The 25,826-nt window shown below is 37.7% G+C and overlaps 1 protein-coding gene across 6 annotated transcripts in view; it reads left to right on the forward strand.

The window, feature by feature from the left end:
* The window catches only part of GRK5 (G protein-coupled receptor kinase 5), a 192,902-nt gene extending 171,336 nt beyond the window's left edge, over positions 1–21,566 (forward strand). For 5 of the 6 annotated variants that reach the window (XM_039364298.1, XM_039363505.1, XM_039362678.1 and 2 more), the window contains 7 exons: positions 2,598–2,635; positions 5,112–5,201; positions 6,887–7,095; positions 14,696–14,830; positions 16,626–16,763; positions 19,152–19,283; positions 21,022–21,566. In XM_039364298.1, the coding sequence (XP_039220232.1) occupies positions 2,598–2,635; positions 5,112–5,201; positions 6,887–7,095; positions 14,696–14,830; positions 16,626–16,763; positions 19,152–19,283; positions 21,022–21,120 (841 nt within the window). In that variant the 3' untranslated portion in view covers positions 21,121–21,566. Of the gene's footprint in view, positions 1–2,597; positions 2,636–5,111; positions 5,202–6,886; positions 7,096–13,382; positions 13,491–14,695; positions 14,831–16,625; positions 16,764–19,151; positions 19,284–21,021 lie in introns of those variants that run through there. The other variant, XR_005559577.1, reaches the window with a different exon arrangement.
* Positions 21,567–25,826: the final 4,260 nt, after the last annotated feature.

Consider the following 25,826-nt stretch of genomic DNA (forward strand, 5'->3'; position numbering starts at 1 on the left):
TGATTGGGAACCTATCTGATAAAGATGCTTTTAAAGATAAATAGAACCAAAAGGCATAGATCTGAAGCATCCAAAGCATCCATCTAATAAACCTGCTTGAAATTAAAGGATAAATTGTCCCAAAGGTGCTTTTTTTTAAAAAAGGCAACTGAACTTTTTTTTCCTTGAAGATATTTTGCCTCTCATCCAAAAAGCTTCTTCCGTTCTGACTGAATGGTGGAGGATGATGGATGAAGAACGGAAGAAGCTTCCTGGATGAGAAGCAAAATGTTTGCAAGGAAAAACAAAGTCCAATTGCCTTTTGAAAAAAAGCACCTTTGGGATAACCATAACCTGGATGACTGAGAATCTCCATAGACATTAAGGGATCAATTATTTTTCATTAGAATAACTGACTATGAGAGCAATTATTTATTTACAAGATAAAGTTTATGGCATTCATTAACTCACCGAATGATTTATTACAAGGACTGCTAAAAAACTTGTAACTGTAGCTATATTATTATTTTTTAAATAGTAATATTTTTGGCAATGCTGATTTATACATATTTATACATATTTATATCTGAGGTGACAAGAGTACTCCTAAAGTGATTTTATCACCTCACTTTTATCCAGGAAGCAATTTACTTAAATAAAATGATGCAGTTGAGTGTGTTAAATAAGACTGTATATTTTCACAAATTATATTCCTAATAAATGAAGGCGAATATACACTACATGTCCCAGGATAATGTTGCAGGGTCCAATCTGGATTGGGCACCAGGGTCAAAGGTTTTGTCTTCCAAGCTTTCAGATTCATGCTGGGGCCCATCCTCCGGGAGCTTCTCTCTAGCACACTCTGCTAGAGAAAAGTTCCCTGAGGACGGGCTCCAGCACGAATCCGAAAGCTTGGAAGACAAAACCTTTGGTCCTGTTGACTGACCCGGATTAGATTCTGCTATATTCCTAACATATGAAAATTATGTGGATAAAATTATTGCCCTAAGTTTATGACACAAGAATTGTCTAGAATACAATTCAAGTTGACCATCAGACTAACTTGCAGTAGAAAGGGTCCTGAAATTCTCCTTTTCAGTATTTTAAATTGTTTTCATTAAATGATTTAAGCATTGCCATTATTTGGAAGTAAATCTTAATTATTTTTCCCCTATTAATCACTGAGGAACTTTTATTTGTTCAAAATATATTATGCAGCACTATTTGTTATTATAAGCAAAAGCACATGAACTAAGAACATTTTGATTGTCTTCTTTTTGTTAGTTTAAATTCCTATTGACCTCACAAGATAAACTTCACAAGATAAACCAGTGCTAACAAGCCTACTTTTAAAACAAATAATACTGAGAAAATATGTGAAGGGAATGAGGATGTAAAATGGATGGCTTTATTTTAAATACCACCAAACACTTATTCTTAGTGTTTAACAGGCACATGTTAGATTAATGTGATAAAGATTGTTCTCAACATACTTTTTCATCTTAATTTTAAACACTTCCTTGATCTGGATGTCCTAACCCATTGCTTTCTCCCACATTGGCTGTAGACATTTAATGTTGGAATCAACACTACTATTAAGTAGAGTGAAGCGATTATTTCAGGCATTGGATTCTGAAGAAAGGAAGAAGTATTTGCAACTCCACAAAACATAATGACTGTGCTTTTTGAGTATCTGTCCATTCACAAGACCTGTTAAAACAGACCTCATGCATATATCCAATCAATCAATCAGAACAGAGATGGAAGGGACCTTGGAGGTCTTCTAGTCCAATCCCCTGCTCAGGCAGGAGTCCCTATACAATTTGAGACAAGTGGTTGTCCAGTCTTTTTTAAAAAACCTCCAGTGATGAAGCACCCACAACTTCTGAAGGCAAAACTAATCCACTGGTTAATTGTTCTCACTGTTAAGAAATTTCTCCTTAATTCCAAGTTGCTTCCCTCCTTGATTAGTTTTCATCCATTGTTTCTTGTCTTGCTTTCTGATGCTTTGGAAAAAGACTATAACTTGCATCTGGATTCGTTCATAATGGACAAGAAAGATTAATGTGAAGCTAACTCCTTTCAGAGAACTTCACATTCAATCATCCTACATTTTTTAAACAAAAATCGTTAATAGCTTTCATTGCAATTTCTCAATTGCAGAGAAATTGACATATAGTTTTCCTATAGCCCAAACTAATCTTCTAGTTCAGGCTTTCCCAACCTTGGCAACTTTAAGATGTCTGGACTTCCACTCCCAGAAGTCCTCCAGTCATGAATTGAAGTCCATATATCTTAAAGTTGCTAAGATTGAGGAACACTATTCTAACTGCTGCTGCTATACACTATGGCTAGCTAGAGAACCATACAAAATACTCTGCATGATGTCCTCATTGGTCACATCCAGCTGAAGTGAATGGCCCGAGATTATGGTAGACACTGATTTTCATATTGCTGCAAAGCCATGTTTTTCATTGACTTTCTGAATTCTTTTACTGGGTAAACTGACACCCTACTGCCTAAATGGTTGGAAAGTGCATTCTGATGCTTGGAATTTTCATTTTATCAAAGCAATTTCCACAGAAATAACAGCAGCGTTTCTTTTTTTTTTTTTAAAGAGATTTGAAGCCAGAAAATATCCTGTTAGATGATTATGGTAAGTCTGAGAGCTTTAGGTAAAACGTTTTTGTCTACAGTAAAATGGCTTATATATAGTTGTCTGTACACAGCCAAATCATTCTCTGCAAAGGATAAGAAGTTAAACCAGTGGTTCTCAACCTGTGGGTCGGGACCCCATTTGGGGTCAAATGACCATTTCACGGGGGTCACCAAACCATGCTGTCTGCCATTTTTTTCCCTTTTCCCTAGCTGTCCTACTCCCTCTTATTGGTGGCCACACCCACTTGGGGGTCACCACAACATGGGGAACTGTATTATGGGGTCACGGCATTAGAAAGGTTGAGAATCACTGAGTTAAACAATAACCAACCTTTAACTTTGGGTAGAGAAAATAATGGCACTTTTGCGAAAAAGAGAAAGAAACCTTATGAAAAGAAGAGCATCTTAGGTTAATATTACAAAGGTTTATACAAAGGTTGTATTTTCTCTTATCCATCATTGAAGGTGACATAATATGTGTGTCATTTCTCTGAGGATGGGCTTCACACTTCTTGGCCTTATGACTATAACAAAACAACATTGCTACCTGGATAAACAATGGGAATTGTGTCTTTGACCAATCAATATTATTACCAGCTTAAACAATGAGAAATAATATGGGCTTCAAGAATGAAAGATGGGATGCCTGACTGTTTTTTATTTCAAATGCTTGTCAGAGTTAATACCCACTCCCAATTCAATTACATTGAATTATTTGTTCTATTTATATTTGTACAGATTAATCCATCAGCTCAGCAACTTTCTGAATTGAATAGAGTCATGAACAGCAAAATATACAGCCTTTACCTGAATCCCTTCTCATTTGAAACTCATAAATAATATTACTCTGTTAGTCCTTCATGCAAGGCAAAGTTCTCCTTGTTGCAGAAATGATCTGATCTCAGTGAAGAAGTGCAAGGCTTCTGGTCCAATCCCCAATTAAAAGACCTATAAAACAGGATGGAATATAACCCACAGAACTAAACTTTTCTTCCTCCCCCCATCATGGCCCCCACAGTCTCCTCTGACTGTGATTGCTGAACATGGGTGGTACAGTCTCCTCTAATTTTGAGACAGATGTACAAGAAGCTGATAATGTAAACTTACTTACATTTTACTAGCTATAATGTACTTTCAAAAAACAAAAATCTCACTTTTTTCTAGTTTTCTTTTTTGAAAGCCAGGTGGAATAATTGTATAATCCTATCCCTGCTCATGTGTGGGATGTATCACCTTCAGCTTGGATTTTGTCCCTCCCATAGTGAACAAATTATCTTACCTTCCATCTGTAGACATCAAAAGGTTGCCCATCTCTGTAGGAATGAGTAGTATATGAGACATGGAAAATCTGTTACTCCAAGTAAACAAAATAGCCAAAATAGAAAACAGTCTGATGAAATAAATATTTAAGTATGACATATTTCATTGCTTATCATTGGTTTTTGTTTTTTCTTTTTTTGCTGTGAAGGACAGTAATATTAGGGGTGGGTAGGATAAATATATATTTATGTATTTATTTATAAAAAGTATTGGCTGCCCATCTTACCATAGGGTAACTCTGGGCAGCTTACGTTACATATATAGTTAAAAAGTTAAAATCAGACATTAAAACCGAGGACACATGGGGACAGCAGGGGCGGAGTGGGGGGGGGAGATGGGATCTGTTATTAATCAACCAGTTCCATTGCACTGTTCCCCCACTGGGGCCCTAAGCCAACTGGCAGAGCCACCTTTTTAGGCCCTTACAGAAAGATAGAGTGAGATGACTGAATAACTGGGTGCAGGAAATAATAAAAATGCTCGTAATTTGAATTGGTCAGTTGGTTTGCTTCATGGGCAGTAATCTTATATTACAGGAAGGCAAATCTTACAGAATATTAGGACATAGTTCCTAAAGGTAAAAATAGTTTGACAGTCAAGGAATGTGAGCAGCCATATTTTAAATATGCTTGGATTCCTTTCACTAAGCAAGGAATTACATTTGATGGTATAAATGATTCATCCCAATTCTACCATTTCCCACCTGTGATTCCAGGGTTTTTTTCCCCATCTCGTGGAAAGGAATAAAATTACGTAAAATCCTGCAGTTTTGCTTTTCAGCCAACTTTTGCTTTTCTGGGATGAAAACCCTCTGGCATAGCATCCTTTCAAGGGGATTTTGAAGAAATTAAATGCATTAAAAAAGTGTTGTTCAATGTTTAGTGCAAACCAAGATTAACATTCTTGAAATTCTCCCTACTATCTAAGACCATCTCATGTTGAAGCTTGCACTTTTATCTGAAAGCAGAGGGACATTTGGCCAGCCCTGATATCAAGCAGTTTCCTTGATCAATTTTTCAGATGAGTTCCTCCAAAGAACTAGTATCATTTTCTTCCCCGCAGTGTTTAGATTTGTTTTAATAATGTATTTAATAGCAAAATGATTGTTTTCTACAGATTTATGCTCAAGCTAACTTTTCTCCCATTCACTTTAGGCCACATCAGAATATCTGATTTGGGTCTAGCTGTTAAAATTCCTGAGGGTGAGTCTATCCGTGGACGAGTAGGAACAGTTGGTTATATGGGTGAGTGGTCTGAAATACTCTGTTGTTTTCAACTTCGAAGACTATTATTTCAACTCTGTAATGTAAAAGAAAAAACAAACTCTGTTCATGCGTGATAAGCTGTCACAATTCAGCATGACTGAACAGATGACTGAATCTCTGATATGTAGGATCACTTGACCAAGTCACAATTCTTTGTGCATTCTCCCCTAAGTGCTTGAGTGCAAAGGCAGTATCCCCTAAATTGGGTTTATATAACACTCAGCATTGGTAAAAATTAAACATGTATTTATTTAATAAGAACAGTGCATGAAATAAGCAATTGTGAGGATTGTCAGTAAACATGGCGTCCATGAATGGCCTTTGGAAGAACAAGATAGCACTCGCCTAATGAACCATTTGAATATTTTCCGGCATTTAGAGTTTCTGAACTATCAGTGTCAGCACCCTGTTGTTTTAAAGCTATGTCCTAGATGCTTTTATGTCTTGATTCCTGCCTCCACCCCTTCCCCGCAACAGCTATAGTTGTCAGTTTATACTTCGTATCAAACTTTGTATTGCAATGGGCTGCAGAGGAAAGCATTTAATGTAGGAATTGCTTTGAAATTTTTTAAGTAGTTTATTTTCATTCTTGATAATTTTAATGAATTTCTCTAAGCTGAATGACGTGTGAAATAGCATCCATAGATTCTCCAGGCATATATTTTTTATTCGTAAAACTTAGTAAATATTAAACCTCATGCTTCAGAGTACTTAAAAAGAAAAGAATGGAAATGAGATTATTGCATATAAATGGCACTAAGATTTCAACTTAAGTCAGAGATGGGCATCTGAGATTATTCCCTGGGTCTTGTGCACCCTTAGCACCCCTTTTACAGTCCCTGGAGCCCCCTCCCACTACACTACTAAACACTGGGGATACAGTTGCTTGCTGTTTTCAGGTAGCCAAAATCATGTCATAATCACATGAGAATATGATATGATTTAAGCAAATTAGAAAATTCACATCATTTGCATGTGTGAAATCATTGTGGCTTGTACCAGATTCCAGTGTGAAACTGGAGTCTAATTTCATATCACATATAGTAATGTGACTTGTGTGATAAATAAAACTAATTAAATATAGACTATTATTAGGGGCAAGCTTATATGGTACCCATATCCTTTACAGATCCTTGAAAAATTCCATTCTATATTTTCTAAGGGGGCAAAGCAGTGGTGGGATTCAGCCGGTTCGCACCACTTAGCTAATTTTTTGTTGCCCAGGCCCAGAATGGACTTCTGGAAGCGGCATCCACACAGAGAACCAGTTGTTCACATATTTGAATCCCACCACTGGGGCAAAGTAAAGTAGTTGGAATGATTCAAATTATCCAAGCTGACAGACACCCTTGTGTACTGTGTAGTATAGATTATCACAGGGTGAATAGGTCTCCATTCCTAGATGGAGATTTAAATCCTGGAAATATATATTTGAACTATCACGGAGAATTATTTCCAACTATGCGGAAGTGAACCTACACAAATGGCTTAATTTTATTATTATAATTACCCGTGAAACAAGTTCCACTGAGCGCCCTCCTAGTATCAAATTGATCCTTGGCCAGACTAAATGGAATCTCTTATTTCATTCTTGCCTCAATAGTCATGCTGACATCAGTATAGACATAGCAAACTTTTTCCATTGTCTCTTTCCTTTTTCCCAGCTCCAGAAGTCTTGAATAACCAGCGATATACCCTTAGCCCTGACTACTGGGGGCTAGGCTGCTTAATCTATGAAATGATTGCAGGACAGTCACCCTTTCGAGGAAGGAAAGAAAAGGTGAAGCGGGAAGAAGTAGACAGGAGAGTCTTGGAGGTGGAAGAGGTGTATTCCCATAAATTCTCTGATGAGGCAAAGTCTATCTGCAAAATGGTAAGGGGGTCACTTTGTGTGAAAATCAATTAGTAGACTGTTAATGATCAGATAATTATGGGACAATGATTAAGATACTGTGGAAAAGCTTTTTCAAATCTGGGGTCATACAGATGTATTGGTCTTTAACCCCCCCCCCTAGTCCTTGAGCAGGAATTCTAAAATCTGAAGTCCACTGCGTGTGAAGTGACAATGTTGAGGTAGTAGGCCCTTTGCTGAACACGGCTCTAACAAATGTTACATTTTGCTACCTTCTAGAACAGGGCTTTTCAACCAGTGGCATGGGTACCACCTGTGGTACATTGGCACTTGGCAGGTGGTACGCGACCATCCCAGAAAAGTGGTAGCAGGGGAGGAGAATGAGCTGAACCAATGGCAGCACTGCACAAGCCTGAGCAAGAGATAGTTGGAGCTGCAGGGCTGTCAGGGCTGAGCGGAGGCGCCAGGATCAGAGCCGCTTTCCAGCTGATTGGCGCTTCTTCGGGACTATCAGGGCTCAGCGGAAGCACCAGGATCAGCACCAGGCTCCAGGTGGAGCTCGGCACTGATCCTGGCGCTTCTGCTGAGCCCTGAAGAAGCACCAATCAGCTGGAATGTTGCAGCATCTCCAGGGTCTTATGATTTACATTCAGATGCTTGGCAACTGATCCATATTTATGACGGTCACAGTGTCCCAGGGTCATGGGAAGTGACCAAAACCTGCTGCAACCACCCAGCAGATGGAGGGAATAAAAACCAACCCACCCCCGCTGGCAATCCTCAACAGAAATGCTCACAACAATTAAAACCTTGGACAGGAGGAAGAGCCCGGGTGGGCAGGCAGGTGTCTTGCTCGGCTGTGGCTTGGGGGGCACTTTTTTCAGTGCCATTGTAACTTCGAACAGTCACTAAGCAAACTGTTGTAAGTCGAGGACTACCTGTACTTTATCACTTTTTTCCTTTTTTTTTTTTTTTTTTGGTCATCAAGTTTTTGACACCTTGCTAGGCGACTGGTGGTACTCGGATATTGCCGTATCCTAAAAGTGATACAATGGGTGGAAAGGTTGAAAAGCCCTGTTCTAGAACCAGCCCCAGTTTTCACAAGTTTCTTTCCCCGTGTTTCATTCATTTATATAATGAAAGCTGTCAATTACTTTTGTTTACCTTTCCATGAGATGTGTTCCCCCTTCGGTAAGATGTGCATTTTGAAATGTTTCCCACTACAAATACTTCCTTGCCTCCATGAGTTCTAAATTACTGAAGTTATACCAAGCCAGACTGCTGATCAGGCTCGGTGCTATCTACAATGATTTCTCAAACTCAAACTTGCCGCTAAGCTGTTTTTCCACTTGGAAATGACGGGACTGAACTGCCTAAAAAAGATATATTTCACCATTAAACCAGACGTCACCAGAATGGAGGTCATACTTGTTCATATCTGAAAACAAGCTGCCTTCGTTTCTTGGGATCCATTTGCTGGAACTCTCCTTTGAGAGAGACCTTATTTTTGTAGCCACTGTCCCAGATCACTTCTGAGCACCACCCAGGGCAAGCTTGCTAGGCTTGTGACTTTCTTCACTAGAATCACCAAGGATAGCTTTCAATAGGTCCCTTTCTTGGGGTATTGTACAATAAAACATTGATCAATTGCTGTGATAAACTTGAACTAAACTGGGGCATCATACTGAATTCTGGAGTGAACCTGCCTGCTTGAATGCAGCCCATTCTCTGTATCAGTTCTTGGAAAAGAAGAATATCTAATGTTGGAAGACTGGGCTGAGCACTAGGCCCAGCATGACATCCATCATGGAGAAGTTAAAAGAAGAGTAAGGGGGAAGGTGGGACTAGACAAAAGTGTATTGATCTTGGATAGATTATTTAGGAAGGCACTCAGGAATAGGTTGAAGCTATAATAGGAATCAGTTCTGAGATGACAAAATTCATTGAAGGCAAATCCTGGTCTCGGGAGTGAGTTGTGTCAGATATCGAATGTTGAAAATACAAAATTTTAACACAGAAACCAGAGTTCCAAAATGCAGTTTGTTCAGGCAGGAAAACAGGATATCTGTCTTACTCAGAGACCCTGTCCAAGCATATTCTGAAAGTTTTATTCATAGGTAGACACACACATTCTGAGGTTATGGTTAGCACCATGACGTCTGAGAAGCCCTGTTTTATATCTCTTTTCTGTAAAGATACAGTTTGTCTTACCCTTATTTCAGAAGTTGTGGGAAATTAGAATCTACCATCTTTTCATGCCTTAAGCCAGTTGCATAGGGGAATGGGACAACTTGCCACAGCCAACTCGCCGTGGGACAGCTCACTGCAGGACAATTTAACAATTCTATTTAATTATTTAAAATAAATAAAAAAATACTTTAAGTTTTGCCATTCACATTTCGTTCTGTCCCTCCTTTTGCATCCTTTCTTTAATGATACTGTTCTATCATTTCTTTGATATTAGTGTAACTTTTGTCCCACAGCTTGTTGTCCTGTGGTGAGTTGGCCATAACAAATTGGCGAATTATCATAGACCCCATTGCATAGTCTGGTCCAGTAGGCAGATATTTTACATCCACGTTTTTCTGGTTACAAAATCTTCTGTTGTGAATTGCTATGTAGCAAGTTCAACGTGACTCATTGCTTGTTCTTAGGAATTCACTGTCATTGTATAATATTTTTAATAGCTTTTTTTTTAAAGTTTGCTGAGAGGACAATACATTTTTATTTCAAAATTAGATTTCATCCCAGTTGACATTTAACTCAGTTATCATGGACAGGGATCCTTGAGTGACCAGTATAGCGTATTGAATACAATTTTGGAGTGGGCCTGGGGAGGCCCAGATGGAACTCCATAGTGAACTGCATAGCTCACAAGCTTGCTGCAGAGTTAAAGTGCAAGGAGGCTGTGATCTTTTTGAAATGTAGGGATAAAAGTGAAATAAATTAAAAGGGATCTCTCTACAAGGCTCTCTCCATTAATTTCACCAATGAAAGGCTTCTTTTTTTCTGCCGATGATGAGCATGTTGGAAAAAAAAAACTGAATCAAAGGAATTTCCTAAGGCTTTTTTGATTCTTACTACTATCCACTCGCTAAATTTCCTATACTGCCACTTTCAGAATGGTGTTGTGTTCCAGTAAAACACAGTTCAGCAACACCCTCTGAAATGACCATGACTTTGAAACTGTGGATGCCTTGATGCCAACACTGACACATGCAGGAAAATCTTAGAGGTTTGTTCCATTTGCTGTGTGTCATCCACCCATGCCTGCTTTTAAGTACTGAATACGTTCACAGTTGGATCCAAGCACAACCAGATCCAAGTTCTAGAAACAAGGGTCACTGTTGAAAAATTCCTGTGATGTTTCCTAACGTCAGTAAACGGTGTTTGTAAACTAAATGCTCCAGTAATATGCTGTGCTGGGATACTGTAATTAGTGTTCCCTTTTCATTTAGATTTGTCTAGCTTTGGGAACATTTTAGCTGGAGAATTTTCCAGAATCATTTGCCAAATCTTGGCTGGTGTGTGAACGCATCTACCTGCTTCGGTTCCTTCAGACTGAAGAATGCTTATAAAAGTAATCTGGTTAAGCAATTGGAGGAAACCAACTGCAGTTAACTTTCTATTACATGTGTTGCTGAGGTCTAATTACATAAATTCCATTATTTTAATGATTTTTAAATTGCAAGTTTATAGAAATATTTCATGCTTATGCTTTCCATATTGTTAACTTTTCTATTGCTGCCCTCTACTGGTCGAAAGGTGAACATCCTCTGGAAAAATCTTTAAAATCTGTTTTCCTCATCATTTTTACAATCAATGAAGGTAACAGTCTCACCGCATATGTTTGCTCAGAAGAGTCCAGTTGAGTCAAACCATCTTTTCCTTAGTTTATTTTTGTTACTGAATGAAGCTTGACATTACTGGCCCATAATCATTGAGCTACCTTAGTTTCTAATATTCCTCAGTGAAATTCCTTTAGCTTTTCCCCCTCAAAACAAGTAATAAGTAAGAAGACTGAAATAAAAACCAGTAACATAGTATATACTTGGCAGAATAATGTAATGCAGTGTTTCCCAAACTTGACAATTTTAAGGCATGTGGACTTCAACTCCCAGAATTCCACAGCCAGCGTTGCTGGCTGTGGAATTCTGGGAGTTGAAGTCCTCATGCCTTAAAATTGTCAAGTTTGGGAAACACTGATGTAATGTAATGCAGCTCCAGGATTAATGATAATATTTGTTGAATGCTAGAATAATTCTATATCTCAGTTACTGTAGCTGCCAGATGAGTGAGGTAATAATGAGGCTTTCAAGTTCTACTACTCATGAGTACTGCATATGATTTATAACTTCACATTACCTATTTAAATGCTAACCTTTTTTTCTGCAAAACGGTTTATACTTCTAATTAGAAGCTGAAACTTCACTTCAGCCAACTGAACATTATCTCAGATTGTTGGGGGCAATATGCTGATTCTGTAAACCAGAGGTCCCCAACCTTTTGGGCACCAGGGACTGGTTCTGTGGAGAGAGGTTTTTCCGCAGACAGGAGAGTGCGAGGGTTTGTGTGTTGCCTGCATCCTATGGATGGGGCTTTGCTTGTTTGTGCAGATCGGTTGCTGGCATGCTGCGACCCGGTACCAGTCCACAACCGGGAGTTGGGGACCCCTGCTGTAAACCACTTAGAGAGGGCTGTGAAGTGGTATATAAGTCTAAGTGCTATTGCTATCTCTCTAAGTCCACTGTGTTACACATATTGAAGGATGAAGCACCTTGGAGATCAATGGAACTTATTCCCAGCTAACAATTTTTCAAGGAGTTTAATCTTCTGATCTTAATAAATTGGATTCTGTAATAGGGCAGTGCCTACTTTGAAAATTATTAGGAAAAACTTTGGACCTCACACAAGCATTGTACCTCTGTTTGATTCCTTAAAAACACCTAACAGTCTTGCCAGCCAGGAAAAAAAAAAGTGAATAAAAGGGATGTGACTCTTAAAAGCAGCAACATCTTTTATTCAGGACTGTACAGAAGTATGTATAATGAGTGGTTTTAAGGAATATTGAAAGGCATTCTATTGAGATGAGGTTTGAACATTTCAACCCAAACATACCCAGTCATACTAAATAGTGTTGCTCTTTAAAAATTGTGGGGGGGAGAGAGATTATATTTATTTTATAATTAAATTTATATGCTGCGCATCTCGCTATCCAAAACCTTAATGAGCTCTGGAATTTTGTGCTCTGCAGATCCAAGCCTCAAAGCTCTTGAAGACTCTGTCTCTTTGCTTGATCTAGTGGACTTCAAGAAGTTTGCACCCTAGATTTGGTAAATCTAAATCTAAATCTAGTGGTGCCCAGAATTTCATGTGTGGCTATTGGTAAAGATATAAGGCAGACAATAATTGGCATTCACCTGCCCAAGCATTCACAAGTAAATCTATCATTCATTCATTTGTAGATTTGTAAGCTACTATTTATCTTCATATATACCATCTTCCTTGAATTTTCCCCATCAAAATAACCCTATGAAGTAACTTGGGTTGATTGATTAACCCTAAGTAATCTGGTGAGACTTCCCAATTGAGATTGGAGTTAAATCTACTCCCACTCTATTTAAACTTTCAGCATCAGTTTATTCTGGCTCTCAATAACTCTGGAGTAGGAGATAAAATTTTAGGAACTCTTAATAATTCACCAGGCATAATTCTATAAAACATGGTTAAGTTCAATAAGTTAATCTTGCTTTTGAGGCTTGAAATGATTATAAAGGAATTTCTTGAAGGCCATTGACAATATGAGATTAGGCATACACAGATCGGATTATGAGAGCTAAATAAAATAAATAAGCCAAATAATTAGAGTTAAGATAGAGAATTAATATGAGTTATTTTATAAACTATTGATAAGATGATTAAATATATTTAGTAAGTATGAGTCCAACTTTTTTCAATACATATATGAAAATAAGAATTAATAGTTGCATAGTAGCTCCAGCAAATGAAGATAATGAAATGAAAGAACCTGGGAAAATTTTTGAGAAAAATTACACAAATTTGTGCAATTTTCCTCAAAATTCCTTTGTGCTTTATCATACTTAGCCACATAAAATATTCAGTTCAATTCAGCTTCCTGATTAAGGCAGTCTAGAGAAAAATCATGCTGCTAGAACACATGTATAGATAATTGGGAATGAAATAAGAGTGTAGAAAAAAATGATTAGGCAATTCAGGGGATTGAAAATGTAAAGATTTCATTAATTATTTGCCTAAAAGAAATCTGTGTATTTCTAAATCTGGTTTAGGTTTAAGTCATTAATGGATGCATGTGGAAAAAGAAAAGTGAAGAATTGGTGGCGTGGTGGTGATGATATTGAAGAGAGAGAATGCTAGAAGGACTATTTCAGAGGCTGGTATGGGAATGATAGTAACATGTCAAAGAGTGGAACTGAAATATATTATAAATGTTAGTGTCCAAGAATAAAATGCTGAAAAAGAAATAATAAAGCTTTAAAAACAAATATAGATGATGTAAAAGCAGAAATATGGGTATGGTTGCCAATGAAGTACAGTGTGATTTATGTAGCATGTGTTTAAAGATTGCATCTGTGTCTGACAAGTGGCAGAACACTGTTATGGTTTCCTTATAGAAAGCAAAAGATCACAAGAGTAGATACAAAAATAATAATAAAAAACCACAAGATAAGTTTCTTCAGTTTACCCAGAGGGGTACTTGTTAGAATTCTGATTAAAATGATGTCAGAAGTAGCTCAAAATTCTCAAACTAAATTTGAGAAGTACAAAGAATATTTACAATAACATTATGTATACAGTAGTCTCTGTTGCATCAAGGCCAGGCAAGACAACAGTGGCAGCCAGCAGTGTCTACTGGGGGGTGGGGGTGGAATGGGCGTCAAACTGAAGAAACATCACCATAGTATTGTGATACACATTTTATACCTGTTCCAAAAGGACAGGGACTGTGACATGACATTATAACACTGCTTTCAATATTGCAATGAAAAGGTTTTTAAAATAATGTTATTTCAATTTTTAAAAGAGAAATACAGAAAAAACCTATAAGAAATAAAGTACATTGGAATAAACAGTAATATCAAATTAATTAATTATGAATTGTAATATCATCACAGATCCCTTAACATTAACTCCAACTGGGTCTGGAGAATACACCTTAGTATAATTATTGTCTGCATAATACCTAATCAGAACTCACCAGGCGTTCTTCACTGGGACTCACCAGGAGTGGCCTATTACAAGGTGACCCACAAAGTGATTTGCTACAGCTTGCTGATTCCAAAAGGGACACCATTTTCATCTTGTCACAATTTTCACCTACTTTTTTATGCTATATATTGTGTTAGTTTCATTTCATGGGCAAAATGCAAAAGATAACAATGCCTAAATTCCAAACATGAGATTCCTCTTATTAATTGCTGGACTGTCACATATTTGGCTTTATTTTTATTAAATAGCAAACTATGAATGACAAATGAATTTTTATATGTGCACTCCTATTAGGATATAGAATGTTTGGGTTTCTCTGCATGCAATATGATTCAACAAATATTTTCTGATTATTGTCTTGGCATCTTTTCAGCTATTGACCAAAGATATGAAACTGAGGCTGGGATGTCCGGATGATGCTGCTGAAGTAAAGAGTCACCCGTTTTTCAAGAGCATGAATTTCAAACGTCTCCAAGCAGGAATGTTGGAACCCCCTTTTGTCCCTGATGTAAGTGATGCTTAAAAGAGAATTACAGAGCTGAAGTAGAACTTGAGGATGTATTTGACCTACTGCTTGAATCTGTATTTTTAACGTTTGCAGTCTATCATCCTTGAGAAGCTATTGAAACTGTACTTACAATGGTTGAAATCTATCTTCCTTGAGTTAGGGTCATATCTTAACTTTGGATGTCTGTGTCTAATAATTTTCACTCCATCAGTGATTTCATAACAGTGTTTTGGATAGGCAGCCTTACACAAGAGTCTTGTGCTCTTCAGATGTTTTTTGCCCTCATCTATGCCGTGTTTTCAAAAGTTATATCAGTTGTTAACTTATTATTTGCTAGCCATTAATAGTGAGGTCCCTAATGTTCAGACACCTCAGCTGATACTAGTCAAGCTCCATACCCCGCTCTATTTTAAAGAAATAATTAAATATTATTTTAATGTAAAACAAAATTACTGTGGAAACTAGCAGAGTGCAAAGGAAAGTATTAGCTTCCAGAATTATCTGTATTTTCAAAAAAGCCCATAGATATCCCCAAAACTATTTTTATTTTATATGGAAGTTTCAGCCTAGTGCTTCTTTTGTAGTATATCCAGCAGCCCATGAAAAGGGGAAAAAAATCCCTCTGGTTTGATAGAGATGATATCAAAGAACAGCCTCATATGTTTGCCTTCTAAATGGGTTTTGAATGCTTTGGCTATAGTTAGCAGAAGCAAATACTGGAACATCTTAGTTGTTTTGGGCTTAACTAAAGCAAAATCCAGAGGGATGTGGGAGAGATTATGCAGGGTGAGTAGAACAAGACTGGGGTGGTATCATACCTTCCTTTCCTGTCATCCTCTGCATATTCGAAGTGCTAGCCTTCCACTCCCCACTCCCTCTTCCTAGTGTGTGTTCCCTCCTTGTCTCTCTTCAGCTGCTGCTGTCCCAAAGGTCCCAGCGTGGCATCACTCATTTGCCTGTCCTGTGATCTCCCCAGCACTGTACCTCCCTTTCCTTTGTTCCCTGCTTTCCTCAGCTGCCAGTGTATGCCATTCTCAAGGAAATCTTGGCCTTCTCTTGCTCTTGCTCCTCCGCATGATTTCTGCTTTTTCTGTGGAACTACCCTATCTGTGTTGCAAAAACACAAAAGACCAGAAGATGGCAGCAAAGAATTAGATATAGTTTTCAAATCCTTTTGCTGCCCTCCCCTGGTTGTGTTTTGAAGATCTGATAGCCTTCTGACTGTTCCAAAAGAAAACAGGATTAAAAAAAAATAGTGGAAGTGGAGGACCCTGTGTTGTAGATAAAATTCTCAGAGTGATAACCCTCTTTCCCAAAGGAAAAAGCTGTTCCATGTTTTTTTTTTTCTTTTCAAAAAAGCAAGCAACCTTCAAGGAGAAAGTGAATAGATTTATGAATGCTGTGGGAAGAGCAGCAGATGAACTCAGAAGGATCAAGTTAACCTTGGGGAAAGTAGCATGAGTAGCTTGGAGAGTCTGGATAGGCTTAGAAGAATTGGACAGACTTGGAAAGATGGAGTGTATGAAGGGTGGAAGGGCATAAAGGGGCTAGATGAAGGTCAGTGCAAGGGCAGGAGGGCACTGAGTGAGTGAATAAAAGTGATGAGGAAGTGGGAGGAAGAGCATGCAAGCAAAAGTCTGGGGGATCTAGACGGTTTTGGACAATGCACTCCTTTGACCCAGGGGCATGGACTTTTTGCATTTCTGTTTGCCCAAAGCAAGCAATGTTCTGAATGACCTCAAATAGCACCAACCACATGTTCAGACTCTTACTATTTCTTTTCCTGCTGGGGTAGCCGAGAGCAGTGTACTGCAAAGATGTGTTGGATATTGAACAGTTTTCAACTGTCAAGGGAGTAAACCTGGACCAAACAGATGATGATTTCTATTCCAAGTTTTCTACAGGGTCTGTATCTATTCCATGGCAAAATGAGGTAATTATATATTTACCCCTGTTTCCCTAAAAACCTTTCTATAAATCTTTCCAAATTTCATAAATGCCAAGTATATACTTGAAATATTCTAAATACCTTATTTCCTTACCTTGGATATACTCTGCAGCATTTTAAAATAAAAAAGCCCTGTTGCTTTAATGTTTGAAAACCAGTTGTGTGATTCTTTCGAAATGTGTGGTTCTGAAAATTCAGACATGGTTCTTTTGCAGACAGGACTACAATGATCGGATGATAAAAAGCTAAAAACAACTTTCTATAATGAAAAACATGTATTGCTTTCAGGTGCAAAAGTTAGTTAACTGGGATTAGGACCAGCTAATGTTTAGTTTAGTTTTGCTGTGTCTCACCATTGTTGCTATTTTTAGTTAAAGTAACCCTCCAGATATGGAAGATTTGTATCATCCTGAGCAAGTTGAACAAAATAGCAATTGTATTAGAATAATAAAACAGTAGAGAAAAGTGTCCTAAATTTTGAGAAAGTTGCAAGCCATTCTAAGTTGTGGCAGGGGTCTATTCTCTGAGCTTGCTTTTTAGCTCCCAGATGTTTTGTTACCAGACTAGGTAACATCTTCAGCAGGGACTTGGGGTGAAGTGTCTTGTTCATTTATATAGGTCCTAGGTGGTCAGTTGGTCTCACAATTCACAAGGCCAATTGAATCACAAGACTGGTTGAATCACAAGACTGATTCTGGTCTTCTGACTGATTGCTGTGAGGTGCAGAATCCAGTTGGTGAAGGGATGATCAGTTCTCTCATCGGTTGGTGATTCGGATGGTCTGCTTCCTTATCTGTCCGTTTGCTGGTTCTAAGTCAATGTGTTTGTTGATGGACCTGTTAGTAAACTCACGTGCCTGATGGATTTTGGCCTGGCCGATGACTTTGGCTTCGTCTCAGTCAAACTGGTGTTGTTGGTTGTCAGCATGACTGGTGATCAGGGACTTCAGGTCATGCCATTTGACAGCCAGCTGGTGTTCATAGATTCTGATTTTTAACTGACATCCTGCCTTCCTGACGTAGATCTGGTTGTTCTTCCTATCAGCCATCCCAGCATAGCTAAGGGGGAAAAAAATGCTGGAGCCACAGATGATAATATCGTGGTGATTATCAGCAGAGGAATACAGGGAGGCAAATAACGAAACTTGTGACAAGATATTGCAGCACAAGTCCATGACATATGTGTGACTTCATAATACAAACATGAAATACTAAGTTTGGACTACAATACCTCAACACATGTTATCATCTTTGGTTAGCATTGGATATTTATCCTTATCAGATTATTTACTCCTAATATTTACAAAAGATGTGGGAGGTCCTCAGTCTGGGCACGTTGTATTTCCTGATTGTGAGATCCCTTTGGGAGAAGTGATTTCACATTTCACAAACAACCAAAAAAACTCACTTCTCACTTTAAATCCAAAGATTTTCTGACAATTACCAATATATACTCTTTCTTCCTATTGCATTTGGAGAAAAAAAATTCAAAATAACAATTACATGAAACATTTTCTCTTTTTGATCAACTTATTTATCTAATGGTAGCTTTGATCCATGTGGTAGTTAACTTCTTACAATTCAACTTTTCCAACATAGCGCCCTTCAGATATGTTGGCAATTCTTGGAATTTTGCTGCTTAATAATCCTGGAATCCTACATATCTGAAGAGCCCCAATCTTGGAAGATAACTAGGAAGCACTCATTCTTCTATACGTGTGTGATGCATGTGCATGTGTGAAGAGGCATATTAATTCACTATCTAGTAATACTCCTCTGTGTAAAAACTGATGGTTGTATTTTATATTTTAATGCCTGTTTGATTGCTAATTATTTATGACAGAAAAGAGGCATACCACTTCCTTCCATTATATCTTGTATTTCACTTCTAAGTTCATGTATGATAAAGTGATTAAACTACTAGGTAACCAGGTTTTAATTTCTGCTCAACCATGAACTTTACTGTTTGACTTAAGATGAATCTCTGTCATCTTTGGATATCAGCCTAGCAAATTGTATCAAAAATAATTTGAGAAAGGAAGATTTTAAGGTGCCACAAGACTCAATATCATAAAAGAATTGGGGAATGATGCTTAGAAATTGTGTCTCAGAGAAAGTTAGACCCCCTGTGGCACTTCAGATGCTGAACAATTCCTGGGTACAGGAAGAATCAGGTGTATACAGAATCTGGAGTACACAGGCTGCCTCTGTACTTACCCTAATTTGAAAACTTCAAATGAGCAGCCAATCTTCTTCCTGGCTGGATGCACTCTACTGAGTCTTTATAAATGATGAATTCTATATAATAAGGCTGGAGTTTTCTCTGATTCTCATTATGGGCCCAGTAAATAATTTTTCCCTTTCATCTTGCTAGATGATAGAAACAGAATGTTTTAAAGAACTAAACATATTTGGACCAAATGGTACTATTTCACCAGACCTTAACAAAAACTATCCTCCAGAACCACCGAAGAAAGGATTGCTGCATCGAATATTTAAACGTCAGGTGAGAGTTTCTAAACCTTTCTTAATGCTTATGTTAATTAAATAATCATCTTTATCAATATTCCAAAATGTCCAAATCTTGTCATGGCATAATATAGACTAATGATGGGTGAAAAGTGTTGTGGTTCCTCGTCAGCCAGGGGACCCAGCAGCTGACTCTGGGGAATCAGAGGAGGAGGAGGAGGGGTCTGGAGTGATGTCAGAGGAAGGCTCTGATGAGCTCCAAGACTTACAGTCTGACGAGCAGCCAAGCCCCTCTACTCTCTCTCAGGCTGAGACACAGCTGTGCTGGGAGGCTGAGTTGGACAGTGATGACTCACAGCTGGAAGATATCCAGGATGCTCGTAGGCAGGCAAAGAGAGTCAGACAGAGGAATGCAATGAGGCGGCTCCAAAGGCAAAGGAGAAGCCTTTGGCTACATAATAAAAGGGAAGGTGTGGGAGGTGCTAGTTGCTGAAGGCAACCGTTTGTGTTAAGGAATCAAGTTTCAGTGAACTGTGTTTTGTTTGCCTTTGCCTTTGGACATTTACTCGGTCTGTAAATAATAAAAGGGGATTGTTTTTTTTTTCCCTGTGGTTCCAGCCTGCTTGTTGGAAGAGGTGTTTCTCCTTGTGAGCTTAACAAGGACTCACATAGGCTGGGACAGAACAAAAACAACCTTTTGCCAGGCTGCTGTCTTCAAATCATGTTGGATTGCAGCTACTCAGTATGGATTGTGGAAAGTTTGTGGTGAAAGAGTTCAGAAACTAAAGCACCATTTTTTCTTCAGGCTTTATGTCCTGATATATAATTGCTGTTGACCAAAAAATGAAACTGATTACCTGAGCATGGTATAAGAAACTCCACTTGGACTGAAAGACATAATTGGAACACATGGCAATGTGTTTGTAAAACATTTGGAAGATGAAGGCATTATCTATTCATAGATGGCTAACAAGGTAGACATGGCTAGTCATAAAATATATAGGTACTAGAAGACACACTAAGGAATTTGTCTAGCTCCACAGTGCTAGGACAAATAGACAGACTTAGAAGCCAAGAATGTGTTTATAGATGGCCACCATTTGCAGTTTCTATGAATGCCAATCAGGTTTACTATATTTTCCAAAGCGCCTGAAGGCAGGACAAGAAGCAACAGATGGAAACTAATCAAGGAGAGAAGCAACCTAGAACTAAGGAGAAACTTCCTGACAGTTAGAACAATTAACCAGTGGAACAACCTGCCTCCAGAAGCGGTGAATGCTCCAACACTGGAAGTTTTTAAGAAGAGACTGGACAGCCATTTGTCCGAAATGGTATAGGGTTTTCTGCCTGAGCAGGGGGTTGGACTAGATGGCCTCCAAGGTCCCTTCCAACTTTATTATCATCATCATCATCATCATCATTATTATTATTATTATTAAGATTTAGAAGTATTCTTTATATAAAAAAGATACTAGACACTGATGCTTTGCATTCTACCAGACAGTAGCTCAAGAGGTCTTGGCCTAAACAGAAGTCTCTTCAGAACCCAGGGGCTTAAGGAGAGTTGAGGGTGAGAAACTCGTGTGAATAGACATACAGTTAAGGGGATACAGTGGTATCCCCCTTTTTATGTCATACTTTATATCAATCAAATGGATATAATCCAAAGCATCACAGGCAAACAGTTATATTTTCTGGAAATTGCAATTGCATACATCTAGAATGATCCAGAAAAACTAACTTTTTCTCTCTTCCTTTTTAAAAAATTTCTCCAGCATCAGAACAATTCCAAGAGCTCTCCAAACTCAAAGACCAATTTAAATCATCACATAAATTCCAATCACGTCAGTTCAAACTCTACTGGGAGCAGTTAGCTTTTTCTGGCTTATGGATATTACATCCTTCCACTGGTAGAGTATCAAGCATCAAGGATGAGAAGAGCATCCACCATCAATCTAGAAGATCAACAGTTTATAACCACGGAAGTTTTTTTTCCTCCTGTCTGTTCTTTTTAGGGAAGCTTCCCATTGTATGAAGATATTTACTCTCAGGTCTGTTTTTGTGGGTGGAACCTGAGGTCTTATGACTCAACATTGTCTCTGTTGGACACCGCAATAGAAATTGGAGGCTGACAACTTGCACGTATTTAAAATCGCATCCTAACTAGAACTGAATTTTGTCCTTATTATTTTTAAAGAAAAGGTTTTGTAAATTTCTCTATTGTCTCAGTTTACATTTTGTACATTTGTATTTAAATGAAAGTCAAACTTGGGGTTGTATATTTTCTGAGCAGCAGCTTGTAAAGCCATGTGTTTTAAGACTTTTTAGTGTTTGGGTTTTGTTTTGTTTTTTTTAAGAAAAAGTGATCAATACTTCCAGTCTCAAAATGAGGGGGGAGGGGTTGATTTTTCTTGTGTAAATATAGAAAAATGTACTTATGTTCCTTTTTCCTATTGCTTTAGTTGATACTTTTTTTATAACTAACTTCACTTTTGAATTTTTTGGTTAACGGCAACACTGCAGACTAGTGTCTTCCCCTCCCCTCTGTTTTATTAAAAGTCTTGCATCTAATCAACTTAGACCTACAAAGTTTGGTCTCTCTAGAGAGGCTAAAAGGCTATGTCTGAAGTTCAGGATGTCATGGGACCATTGTTGCTATTTGCACTTTTTTTGTAGCTTTTATATTTGTTGCTGAAAAATCAAATCCTGTTTAAAATCTCATACCGCTTTTTCTTCCCTGGGCTGAAATTACATAACTATAGCTAGAAAGAGTGAGCACACAGTCATTTGCTCTTGACGTCTGAAGTCCGACCTTGGCAGCTCCTTTCAAGAAGACAATAAGATTGTTCTAGATTTCGTTATCTATTGGTTTCACCTTTAAGTGGGCCTGGCACAGTTCATGGAGAAATGGCTCGTGAAGGCATGTTGGACTTGCAGAAATGCCCAATTGATTCCTGAGTCAACATCTGTTTGCTAGTGTATTCGCTGCATCCCAGAACAAGAGTGCAATTGGTGTGGTCCATATGCCAGCTGGTGCTTCCCAAGACTCCTGCTTATGCTCTGGCTTCCATTTATGATATGGCAACAATGAAGGGAGTTAATACCAGGAAGCTGAGCTCTTAATGGGAGCTTCTGTATGTAATAAAAAAATTTATCTGTCCACTTTCCATTGCTCCAAGAACGTTCAAGATACCAGTTATGTGAAAACAGATATAATAGTTAGAAGTTCTTCAAACATCTTGGCCACTTCCTGGTTCTAAGGTATGACTAAATTGCATGGATTCTCTTTCCCAGGTTGAGAAGTAAAACTTTGAACACTCATTTATGAGGAAGGAAGGAAGGAAGAGACAATTTCTTGTGTGGACATAATTTATAAATAACCTCTTTTTAAAATAATCATTTCAGTGTGATAGAAAGATGTGTCAATTTTACCTTTAATATATGAATTTAAGGAAAATTTAAGAGCTTTAAACTGCAAAAATGGAGATTAAATAAATACTTAGTAAAAGATCACCATCTACAACCAGAATACTACAATGAGTAGTATCCCACATCAGTTTTAAAAGGTGGGATTTCAGATGGTTTAATGTCTCTTCTTTCTGTTTTTTTTTATTTCCAGGAGAATAGAATTTCAAATGCTTAATAATTTTGAGTATTTCAAATAATAAATTTGAAAGAGATTTATCTCATGTGATATTTGAATCCATTTTAAATGTCCATTTGTCCTTTTAAATCAGAGAGAGAGATGGGTCCTTTCCCAGAAAACAGGCTATGTTTAAACAAATATTTATGAAATGTAATTGTGGATTGTAATATGCTTGTTTTCTGCAGATGATAGTATTTCAAAGATGAGGACACATTTTTACAGGATAAACTTAGACTTTTCAAAATATGTTTGGTTGATATGAAACATGTTGGGTTCTTCCTCTCAGGTATTTCAACATGTAGCACAGCCTTCTATATCTATATAAAGTATTTTCCATCAATGACAACCAAGATCATGTCAATAAAAAGAAAAAGTTGAGCTTAAGACTAAAAAGCCACTTGCATTTGTATTCAGGGACATTAGAAACATTTGATTCTTCTACCATAATCATTCTTATGGTTATCTGTAATCAATACACTAAACAGGAGTCCCAGCCCTTGGGCCGTGAATGGCCACTGGTCCACAGATTGGCAGGAACCAGGCCATGCAAGCAAGTGAAACCCCATCCGCACACATGTGAGATCCAGGCAGCATGCAAAACCACACATACCCAGTCCATGGAAAAACCGGTCCCTGGCACCAAAAAGGTTGGGGGCCACTGATCTAATCTATAAACATCATCTAAATCAGATGAAAAGAGAGAAAGATCAGGCATATATTGTGACCCATGTCAAGGGCCTAAATGCTTCATTTTGATAACGCCAGTTCATGGAAATTCAGCTGTTCAGTAACTCTGGATTTCCAGTTTTTGAAAGTGTACATAAATGTGTGCTTCTCTTTGTATTTACACATGCACACATGAATTCTCTGATATCTCATACATTCTGAATAAAAAGATAATGGCTAAGTACAATGCCTTACTTAAGTTTTGCATGTGTAACTTTCTGAGTAATTCTTATTGGAAGGTCAGCCCCAGATTTCTCTGTTAGGCTGATACACAAATACAATTAACTGAAATAAGGGATTGATGTCAGTTAACAATATGGGCTGCATTAATCTGAAATGAAGATCTAGGTAATTTACCTGGTGGTTCTATACAGTAAGGGATAAAACTTTTCTTGTTTTATCTAAGTTCTTGAGAGCAGGTCATCTTCCTTCCATACAATACAGTAGAAGCTATTTTAATTTTTGGTGATCTGTGAACAAGAAAGACAATGACCATTCTCAGTAAGGAGTATTTATGGTGTCATCCACTGAAGGCATTTCATCCATTATCGCTGCTATTTCTGTCCTTTCATCTGCTTCTGTCAAAATGCAGATCTATCATAGCCTCTTTTCTCCTACAGCTAGACTTTCCTTCGGCATTTCCTTTTCATTATGATAATGGTTTCCTATTTCCCTAGGCCTATTTAATTGGAATGGAGTTCCAGACAGTAATAGGCAAAAGCTCAACACAATTCTGACAACCTCAGCAAAGAAGAGCAAAATTAAATTAATGGCGGAAAGAAGATTGAACTTGGGGTAGAAGGCCTGTCTTGAGTCCTTTTGAAAAGGACATCCTAAAGCTGAGAATTTTCTTTCAGTGTTTTTCTTCACTATGTGCAATTTATTAATTATAATAACAGTTACATTACAGCAATAAAAACACAACTTAGCTCGTACAGGACATGTTTTTGATTTATATATATATAAATCAAATTATAAATCAATTATATATATATATTATAATTCAAAATAGCTTGTGGAGTGCGATCAGACCCTTAAACTGGAACTCTTATATATTGTTTAAACATTTTTTTTTCTCATTACAAATGTTGATACATCTACATGGAATTCTCACCTAATTTATAAGAATCATGGAACATAAGCTAGTTTTTGAGCAAAGTTACTTATTTGTCTAGGAATTAAGTAAATTATTCTGCAATTATTTATTTTATACCCCCTTGTTAGTCAAGTTAGAGACAGTAACAAAAATATGAAATTCTGTGAGGCCAAGCTGTCATTTGGGCAGTCGCTATTTTAGAAAGTGTTTCTTTTTATTATAGGGAACCTCAATAATTTCTCTTCAATACTATGCAGCAATCTAGATTTTCATTTCACAAGTCCTATAAGGATACAATAGCAACTTTTCTATTGTAGCCAAGAATATAAGTAGTAGGAAGTCAAATATCATTAATATTAAGATCCATAAATATACGAAGAAAGGAATAGAAAATTTATCCATCTGCCTTTATTTATTCTGATTCCATAAGTCCTCATCCAAAATACTAACAGGTGCACCATTCTGAAATATTCATCCCTGCCCTCCCTATGTACAACTCACACTGTACAGTAAAATTATTTGAAGGGAAGGAATTCTACTTTTTATAATTTGTTTGATAGTTGAGCTCCATCTACTATTTACTACAAGCTGCTACTTGGCTTTTTTTTTAACTAGATACGCTGGGGATGAACTTGGGATCTTCTTAAAGCAGCCTATGTGCTCTTCTTCCCAATTCAACAGGATTTTGAGTGCTTGTCCCTCTCCATTGGGATACTCTACTATGAAGCACAATATATTCAAAGAACATTCTACAATCAAAAATGTCCCAGTTTCTTGATTTTTTACCGTAGGGTGTGTTGGAAAAGCAATATTTTTACATTCTTGGGTGCTTGGTATGGGGTTCTCCTCTTCCACCACCACCACCTCCTCGTCGTCCTCCTGTGTTCCTCTTCGTTTGCACATACAAACCAGACTCGGCTTACAACCTGATTTCACATACAGTTTGACTTTGCCAGAATGGAACATCTTATAAAAATGTCAAAACTACTTCAGATGTATCTAAAACAGGGTGATACTCCATGTCTGGACATTGCAACAATTATTCTTCATGTCTGTGACACAGGTGCCATATGCTGAGGACCAAAAAGAAAACTTATTTATTAGAGATTTTT

Source organism: Crotalus tigris, unplaced genomic scaffold (assembly GCF_016545835.1).
Source record: "Crotalus tigris isolate CLP2741 ecotype Arizona unplaced genomic scaffold, ASM1654583v1 scf7180000017536.10889498, whole genome shotgun sequence".
In the NCBI taxonomy this organism is placed as follows: Eukaryota; Metazoa; Chordata; class Lepidosauria; order Squamata; family Viperidae; genus Crotalus; species Crotalus tigris.